General features: G+C 42.5%; 2 protein-coding genes across 3 annotated transcripts in view; both read left to right on the top strand.

The window, feature by feature from the left end:
• Positions 1-996, top strand: part of def6b (DEF6 guanine nucleotide exchange factor b) — an 11,366-nt gene extending 10,370 nt beyond the window's left edge. For both annotated transcript variants that reach the window (XM_062546132.1, XM_062546131.1), the window contains exon 11: positions 132-996. In XM_062546132.1, coding sequence (XP_062402116.1) covers positions 132-361 — 230 coding nt within the window. In that variant the 3' untranslated portion in view covers positions 362-996. The remainder of the gene's footprint in view (positions 1-131) is intronic.
• Positions 997-1,763: 767 nt separating this feature from the next.
• Positions 1,764-10,000, top strand: part of pparda (peroxisome proliferator-activated receptor delta a) — a gene marked incomplete in the record, with an annotated part of 21,196 nt that continues 12,959 nt past the window's right edge. The window contains 1 exon segment of the mRNA XM_062546130.1: positions 1,764-2,150.

Here is a 10,000-nt window from a genome sequence, read left to right as displayed (position 1 = left end):
TACTGGAGGTGTCATTATGGGTACAGGGGGTGTCGTCAAAAGTCGTCTTTATGGGGGAAAGTTAATGAGTGACATGCACACAAAGTTACATTTAAGGAGAACCACAACCACAACTACATTTTTGTTCTCAGAGAGAAGAGCCTCCATCGGGGGAACTCCCACCACACCGACGCGTCTGCCGTCCCTCAGGGACTCTGGGTTGCGACTGTCACAGAAGTGCGCCGATAACGAGAAGGACAGAAAGGAGTCTCAGACGAGTGCTGATAGCGACAGCAGGCCTGAGGAGGAGAGTGGCACCTCGGACAACGACGCAGGAATTCCGATGCAAACCTCCAATGGGAGTATAGAGTCTGCCAACTGACCACACTGTTCTTTATGTATAGTGACTTTTCTTCTGTTGTTATTTTTCTTTTAAATCTAGTTAAACAGAGTTTTTTTTTTTTTTTTGGAGGTTATATGGTCAGTATACAATGATGTACAGAACAAAATCATGTTTCCTCTCTAGAATTTGAAAAATGATTTTGATTATCGTGCAGTTGACATAAAAGAGAAAAATGTAGTTAAACTGCTTAAAGAAAGATGAAACGCCTTAATATCACACTGTGCATGAACACTTCCTGTGTTGTTTCCTGCTCAATTAAAAGACAGATAATGAAGACACATGACAGTCTCCTTTTGATGAAAGAGTGTGCACTCCAGCAAAGTCTTCAGACACATGGAGATGAATGGTGAATTAATAGATACAGTATGTGTTGTTAGTTAATCCAATCAGATAATGAAGTAACACACCAGCTGTGACAAATGGAAGACCCGAATTAAAAATGATTGATGTATTGTGGACTGTTAATCTGATAAGAATGTGTTAGAGTGTTCATCTGTTGTGCCATTTATGACGTGTATGTATTTTTCTAAATGACTTTGTTCCAGGGTGTGTTGAATTATTTTGCCATCCCGAATTACACACATGCCACATTTGAAATAAAGATGAACAAAGTATTTTAATGACTATTAACATTTTAATAATGTGTTTTGAATGTTGATTACACAATGTGTATGCACTGGCTGTGTTAAGAAGAGGAAGAAAAACTTCATGTTGGCGCACGTGAGCAATATAAACTTCAGAAGGTGAAATGACATGAAGCAATATTTAAAACAAAATTTCACAATTGGACAACTAAACCATGGGTCATTGTAGGACCTAATAGCAATAGCCAATGTTTTGGCACTTTAGGCCTACAAGGTAAAAGACACCCCCCCCCCCCCCCCCAAAAAAAAATAAATGAATAAATAAATAAATAAACCTGTAAAAATTATCCAGCCATTTTCTTTGGTGTACTTAAATGAATGATCTTGTCCCCATACTTGTTGAAATGACTGCATTGGATTGTTTGCGTACAAAACTGTCCCCATATTCTACTGTGGATTTGTCTGGATTCACAGTCAACACAATACACTGAGTAGAGAGAGCCATCTTGTGGCGACTCAAGACCCCACAGCATGAGTGTAACCTTTATGAGAAGGCTATGGGATTTTCCAATGATTGTTATTATGATACTATCTAAGGGCAGCAAACATTTGCACCTCATCAAGATTAGACAGTATTTCCCCAATTAATCCAACTGTTCAAATGAATTCAAGACAAGGCATTTGCAGCTTTAGAGCATTTCGGCTATTTTAGTGACGACACCATAAAGACGACACCCTCAACGTAGGCTAGGCCTACTCTACGTAACTTTACGGTACGCTGTGCGTGCGTGTCGGATGACAAACAGGGACAGATTTCTGACAGTACCGACTACAAAGTGGCATAGTTTGCGATGGCTATTCCAGACAGAAGACGAAGTAATGAAGAACTGATGGAGTAAACTGTCCAAAATATTATGCGTTCGTGTTAATAACAGGGACCAGCGCCTCGCCAGGATATGCATGAGATTTGGTGGACGTTGCCGACTTTGAAGAGAAGAGGTTCAAGAAGTCACATTATTACAAAGACGGGAATCGCAGGACCGAGAAACGGGAAAGTAGCTGTTTTCATGAATCCCCCCAAATAGTTGAAATGTCACTATTTTAAGCGAACCTGACTCAACGCAACCCGAACATAGCCAGACCACACCACACATTGGACTATTGGGAGTTTTTCTTTGGATAAGGTACGTGGAAGGAATTATCAATGAGTCCAAATTAGTTTAGTTTCAGCACCAACAGGCAACCAAATGATTTTGGTGATAAAAGTGTAAGTTCGAGATTGTGCGCGCGCGTGAGTACGTGTGCGCGTGTTCCCAAATTTGGAGTAGGGCCCCCCTAAAGAGAACAAGAATTTGGGGTTATACATTCTTTAACACTCAACTGTTCCGCCAGTCAGCGAATTTCGGGATGAAATCAGGAAACAGCCCACTTCTGCTTTGGTTTTGTGACTATACTTTGTCTTTTTTATGAAGAGATGAATCAGACAAAGACATGTTGTTTTTGCTTATTGTGGATAGCTGGGGCTTGTATCACGTGAGGGATTAGCAAACCAGATGGCTACTGTAGCAAGCTAAGCAGTTAGCTTTCATGTTGATCAGAAATAGATTAGTGTCATTAGGTAGGCCTATCATAAATCACTGTTCAGCATCCTAGCAAGGCACTTTATGAACCAGTTGCGCAATAGAATCTTCTCCATGTCTTGTTATCACCGTAGGATAGGCCTACACCATTAATGTTAAGCTATACATTTGACAGATATGGTCGTTACAGAGTAATAAGCATACAGTCTATGATTTTTATTATTATAATCCTAATTGTGTAGGCGTCAGCACTGTGTTACAGACATCTACAAAACATATTAAGGGATGTTAAGTTGCTTTCTCTGTTACTTGAGCAACGTTAACAGCCGGCTATTGCAACTAATCATCAGATTCATTCTAGATGATTTCTGATGGGACTCAAACTCAGAAAGGTCACTGAACTTAGCTATTTGCCTCTGTGAGATATTTCAGCCCTGTCCCCAGACCACCAAACTGACTAAACAAAATCAAAATATTTGATCTACGCCTGAACTTTAGACCAGTTTTTGTCACTCACACTCACAAACATTCCTAAAAAGTAACTAGCCTTATTTATTGGTTGGTCTCTGGGTGAAAGAGCACTGTTGTTGACTGTGATCTTTTATCACAGTGAGCCATAGCCTCCTGGCTGTGAGCAATGGATTTGTCATCATCTAACTGTTAAGGAGTAGTGATTCCCCCACACATATTTGTTTATGCCTTCCCCCAGGAAACACTGTGGTTAAATGTCTACAAGATGACCAACTGAACCTGCTGTTGTAGGCTACACAAAATTCACTCTCTCTGACTCAATTTTCTCAGAAGCATTTCTTTTTTTAATGGAAATGGGGTCACTTTTGTAGTTGAGGTAGAGCAAAACAATTGTCTCTACTCTGTCATGCAATATGGGACACTGAGAGGTATTGTGATTTGAATAGGTACAGTCTAGTCTATGCAACAGTATTTGTTCCCTGTCTGCTGTCATCTTCATAATTGTTGACAGAGGTGAACCTGCTAGACGTACATTCGGACAATTTGTTCAAAGACAAAATCAGAGCACTGAGGTCACATTGTCATCATGGTTATGTTGTCCAAGAAAGATCACCAATGCAAGTACTAAGCGACTGCATCCCAAGGTGCATGAATGACAAAGCAAAGATGTAATACAACCTGACTGACAATTCACTGTGTAACAATGTAATATTTGTGTGATGTGCATTCATCTCTTCAACTGCTTACTGAGGTAAAACTAGATGCACAAAGGATTTTTCTGTTCTGTTCTTAGGGGGTTTAAAACTGAACTGCTTTTTAAAGAACCTGTGAAGAACTTTATTTGCTTAAAGGAAAGAATATAGCGAAGAAATATAGCGGATAATATACTTCAGCAGTTTTTGCTCATGTTGTAAAACTCAGCTGGATTCCAAGTTGTGAAATAACCCAGCTAGTCACTCGAAAGTACATAAGTGGCTTTCACAGTCACCTAAATGCCACAAAGGTCTTGGGGCTGCTGCGTCATCAAAGCTACAACTCCCTTCATAGGAGTAGGGATTACCAGGGCCTCTTTGATGCGCCCCTGCTATTCAGATTTCAGGCATGGGTATTTTCATCTGAGTACACCCAAGGCTTCTGCATATCAGTCAACTGGAGGTGACCCTGAATTTCCCAGTTTCAAATTGACCCAGTATATGAAATGTTAATTATTTTTGGTAAGTCCAAGCTAGTATTAATTTTTATGGTAAATCTTTAGCACTTAATTGTTTCAGTATGTGTTATAGAATAATAATAAACATCTGAATTTGGTCAGATGTTTATGCATTACCTCACATGTAAAAAACATAGAGCATAAGCATCAAATTTCCATGGCTAAATGCTACTCGTTTGGTTGCTTACAAAGCTTTTTCATGTGTCCTTTGCTCCATACACATCAGACTAACCGCAGTCGTTTAGAGTAACGGTCGTAGACACAGAACCAGACATGGTTTGTGTCGCTCAACTCTCAGCCTCTTCCTCTCTGGGCTATATTTGCCTTTTGCTTAGTTTCTGTCTTTCATTGTCTAGCTTAAGGTGCAAACAGTCTGTCTGTCAAGAGGTTGGGGCTGTTGCTTCCTTCCTAGTGTCTGGTGCACTCTCATGCGGAGGTTCACAGCGTTCTGACGTAGTGGGTCTCTGCCCCTTCCCTATCCTCCGGCTTGTTCTTTCACTGCATGTGGCTGTCAAACGTGCTGAATTTGTGTTGAACTGCAGACAACCACATGTTTCATCCGTTTTGTGGTGCCAATTTGTGGTGCTACAGTTTTTTTTTGTGTTTTTTTGAAGGCTTACAATAGGAGTTTGATTCAAAAACAGTGTATGTCATTTACATACAACAAACTACTAGTGTATAGAGATCCTCATCATCCATTGTATTGTTGTAGTCTTATGTTGTCTTATGTTGTGTAATGAAAGAGTGTAATCAGTGCCTTTGGATCTATCACAAGCCCTTGTACATCCCTTGTACATCTTGTACATTGTTTTTCCCAATGGAAACCAGGTTCCCAGAGCCCACAGGTGAGACTTTGTGGTAACGTGGAGCTAATCTATCCAATTAAACAATTAATTAATCAATTAACTTAGCCCATAATGGTCTTTCAAGGTACAGACGCTTTGCAGATGTTGAGGTCCTCGTGGATTGGAGAATTAGCCCTGTAGATAATGAGCTGACGGAGCTGGTGATCCAGTTGCCTAGGAGAGTAGGCTGTAAGGGGGCTAATATGTGTGGTAAGGGGCGGCTGGGGGTGGAGTTAAGTTGAGGTCGTCAGCTTTGGAGCAGATTTCGGACCAGTTTCTCATTGGTAATCCAGTCAGCATCCATATGCCGGTGCATTGTGTGCTCGTGGTGTACTGCAGCAGACTAGGTTACAGAGGGACTCTTATGTTTATCTAGTAAGGCAGTTAAAGGGCCTGTTTGTGATAGTGCTACAGTTTTATGCATTACTTCACCAGCCAGGTTCTGTTGCACATTTGCTTGTTATGCACCTTGGGGAGATAGCTGTTCTATTGGGTTTCGACCCGAGCGCTACCCGAGCACAGGTGCAATCAGTGCCGCTGGTCTTGTGTCAGTGGTTTTCAGTCATTTTTTGGCATCGTGTCTCTGTGGTCTGCAATAGTGAAAGCAGCTTTGCACTCACACTGGCCTGTCCTTTCTGGGGAAGATGAATCATTCCATGACCTGCGTCCTTCTTTCCGATTCATAGCAGCAGCAGCAGCAGCCCACACCACTGAGGCTAAGCTGTGGTGATGATTTTTGCATACTCAAAGTTCATGTTCCATATGCAGCACTCAACACCACTTACAAGGTAAGTGTGTGTGACGTTTGCAGGCTTTTTTTTAGCTGAATGCACAGATGGGAGCTCATTGTAACTACTGCCTTTTTCCGGTCCGCAGGTCTGTTTATAATGGAATTTATAAACAGACAGTGAAGTCCTAGCGGTTTTGTCAGGTCCGCAACTCTGTTTATAATGTAATTAATGATTCAAATATTGTTTCGCAAGTGGACCTAGAATAGCAGCGATAACAACTCCCTGGAAGTGGTGTATGCAGTGTGTTTTAGAACCCAAAGTTCACCCTCAGATCCGATGAGAATGCATAGCTCCTGCTTTGGTTATGAAAAGTTCAGGTTCTCTGAGTGGAGGAGCTGTCTGTCACCCACATTTACTGTAAATTCACATTTAGCATTTTTCATTGAGCAAGCACTTTCTTCCCAAGCATATTGCAGTATCGGACAGTTATTGGTTTCTATCTTTACCTCCACCAAGGTGGTTATGTTTTCATCGGGGTTTGTTATTTTGTCTGTCTGTTTGTTTGTTTGACTGTTTTGTTTGTTCGCAAGATAACCCAAAAAGTTTTGGATGGATTTCGATGAAATCTTCAGGGAAAGGAAGTAACGATTCAATTTTGGGATTGATCCGTATCACAGTCTGCATCCAGGAGGCGATTATGGAGGCGTATGTTTATGATTACGGAGGTTTGCGCTCTCTGAGTGCTTTTCTAGTTCTGAATGGGATCACTTGCTAAGTCCAGCTGACAGGTCCCTCAGGGAGCATTCTGTATACAGTATGTGCAGTGCATGACTATACATCTGTACATCCTCAGAGAGGAGTCTGAGTAATCAGGCCTGATAGAGTTCAGGCATGGTGCCTGAATTCAGGCTTGAGCTCGGCCATGTACGATGTCAAGAAAGGCTGTTCTCTATATTGTCTTTGAAAGTATTTGATCATTTCAGGCACAAATAATTTCCTGTCTATCAGCCCTGAGCAATGAACTAGCAGGGACATGCCGCATTGCCATTCCTGTTTTTGTTATGACAGGTAGTATCAGTTGAGCAGCCACAGGTTTGCTCCCTAGTGTTTGTTTTGCTACTTAACTGGATTCTGATGACTCAGTGTTTGACGTACTGTAGTGTTTGACCCAGCAAGAGTGGCGTGATATGCCTTGTGTGGGTGTTTCAGTTGAGAATTCATTTTTGAAATCAGGAAGTGTTTTTTAGAAAAAAATACTGCCATTAGTAACAGTATTTACAGTTCTTTCAGTTTGTTTTAACCAATTAACTGTAGTGTATGACTGATAGTATTCTGGAACATGCTGATGTGCTTGGATTCATTTGAGGATACCCTACTACGTGTTGTGTGTGACTATCTTTACATCAATTGCACTGTAAATACACACTAATATTTTTCAATAAGATATATATGTCATAGCCTCTCCACCAGTTATAACACCTTCTAAGTCTTGACAGTATAATATACTATTACTGTACATTAAAGGTGTTTGCCTTTTCATTATTCATGTTATTGTAGGTTGTTGTTGGACTTAGGTCAAACATACATTTACTGACACTTTCATTTTTGATTTGAGATTTTCCAACAGCAGCAACAAGAGACATCTTAAATATGCACAGCATCCCTGTGGTATTTCTGCACCCCAAGGGAAAATACAAAGCGTGTACTACTCTCTGATCTCTGAAACTACCTTGTCTTAGCAGATGAATGGGGGGCGACGTGTGTGTGTGTGTGTCGTGGGGTGGTGGTGGCGGTTTAGGCACACCGAAGGCTGCAGCATCTCTGAACAACCCCTGACCTGGAAAGACCTTCTTTCCTGTGCGCTTGTTTCCACCACTTCCCGTCTCTGCGCAGTCTGAGCATGAGGATGCCTGGCTGTCGATTACCCATTACTGAGTGGCTGCTCCCATTCGCTGCCATAATCTGCTCTTATTTAACAGGGGAACATGAATGCATTCTTTGGTTCTCTCCTCTGCTAATCACAGTAAAGCTGCAGATTAAGGAAGATTTAGTATAGGGGTTTTTTTTTCCCACAAAGATGGCCATCTACAGGATATGCTGTAGTAGTGTAGTACTGCCTGCCTGGGGCTGTTGACATCACTGTTGAGGTCATAGGCTCGCCTCATCCCATATCAACCACATCCCCCTCCGTCATGGTCCATTACCAAGCAAGCTTTTCCCACTGTTTAAACTAGTTGAACCATCAATATGAAATGACACAGGCGCTTTGAAAGAAAACCTGTTTCAGTAAACAACACCTTAGATCCTGCAGAAGTAGGCTAGAATGTTTTTCGTTCGGTAATGTTTCGACAGGGTTCGAAAACAATTGTGAAAGCATAGGCGAAGGCTCTCTCGGCGTCTCATGCAGAGTCCTGTGGAAATAGCAGCTGTGAGGAAAGGTGTCGTTCAAACTCCACGCAGCATTCCATCGGGGGCTTGAGTAGTGACCCGTCCGCCTCCCGTTTCAGCCCTCCCTCGGACAAGGCTTCCAGGAATCCCCGGCGCTCCCCAGGAAGCCTCTGGATTCCGACACAATCTTAGGAGCTTAGGAGTCTGAGACTTGGAAAGAGCGTAAAGATCTTTAATGGCCACCCAGTGAAAGTTGTCCACTTTTCAAACACTGCAGCCTTGACTGAAGCTGCATGTGCATGCTAAAGTACAGACTCAAGCTCGGGGTCCAGGCTCAGCCTAACGGCAGACAGGCCTGTATAGAAGAGAGTGTGCAGCCAGCCAGTCAAATTGTAGAGTGGTTTGGTGCTGCATATTTAGCAGGAAAGCTACTGGATGGATGCCAAGCCATTCCAGTTAAATGATTTAGGAAAGTGTTGGCAAGACCAGGGATGTGTGAGGAAGAACTGTAATTCAGATGACATCTATAGTCATTCTGGTGACGCAATTTACAGTAGAGTCCACTTTTACCCATGTCTATGCTCCCTCCTGAGCAGCTGCTGGCACAGTGTTCTCCATGGTTGGTAGATGACATTGACACACATTTTAAAGGAACTAGAAGGGAGCTCAGAGAACACATATCTGCACCTGAGTTTAAATGGGTTCATCGTTAGCTTTGCTATTAGCCCTCCACCAATACATTACATGAACATATGCTTGTAAGTTGGTAGTTTCAGCACAATCCTGCTGACAGACAAAAAAACATCACCAGAAGGTAATGCTCTGTCTGAAGGTTAATTTTCATGTTTAGGAAAGATACTGTACTTTTATCCAGGGTCCCTACAAAATATACTGTACTGTATTTGAAATATTTGAATATTCATACAGTGGTCATTATTGTCATACATCATGGAGCATTTTGTACTTTGTGTTGGTTCCCTCAGACATCGTTAGGGACCACAGACACTTGAGACATTTTCCCTCGTCCACAGAATCTAGTCCCAGCGCCCTTCTCACACGAACCCTTTACCCTACACTCGCTTGCGAGTTTGGGCTTTGTTTTCCAAGGCCTCCCTTCGCCGCATGTTTGCCCCTCCACCTCATCTCCAATCACAGCTCCTCCTCCTCCCACGGAGTCTGTAAGGGAAAGAGCACAGTCTCTCTGTGCGTGTGTGAGTGTGTTTCTGTGTGTGTGTGTGTGTGTGTGGTTTGTGTGTCTGTGTGTGTGTGTGTGTGTGTGTGTGTGTATGTGTGTTTGTGCGCGCGTGTGTCTGCCTCTGCTGCTATGACTGCTGCAGCGAGGCAGGAACCAGCCCTGTGTGGGAAAGGTCACGTCTGATAGCTGATCCGACTGCGGGATGTGCTCAGACAAAACCAGACACGCCACATCTCAGCCCTGAGAAACAGGTGCTTCTCGGCCCTTGACACTTTTCCCCCACTTCGTCTGACTTTCACTCTATTTCTTCTTCTTTCTATTTTCTTCTGATCTTACCCTTTCTTCTTTTTCTTCTACCTCTTCTTCTTCTGTTCCTCTTTTTCATCATCTTCTCTTACTTATCTGTCTTATTATTCCTTTGCTCCTTCTTTCATTTATCCTCTAGTTGTTGCCCCCTTTTGATGTTAGTGTCTTGTCCATTCTGGCATTCTTGGTCTTGTTTTTTTTTTTCTTTCAGTCCAAACCAAAATACTCTTCTGTGGACACACGTGCTGGAGGCTCCGGGGGCCTAATCCTTCCCTGCTCCACTCTCAGAACCCCTACTGGCCCACCTT

The sequence above is a fragment of the Sardina pilchardus genome, chromosome 9 (genome assembly GCF_963854185.1).
Source record: "Sardina pilchardus chromosome 9, fSarPil1.1, whole genome shotgun sequence".
Lineage (NCBI taxonomy): Eukaryota > Metazoa > Chordata > Actinopteri > Clupeiformes > Clupeidae > Sardina > Sardina pilchardus.
Note: the sequence above shows the minus strand (reverse complement) of the source record. Positions and strands in the feature narration are given on the sequence as shown.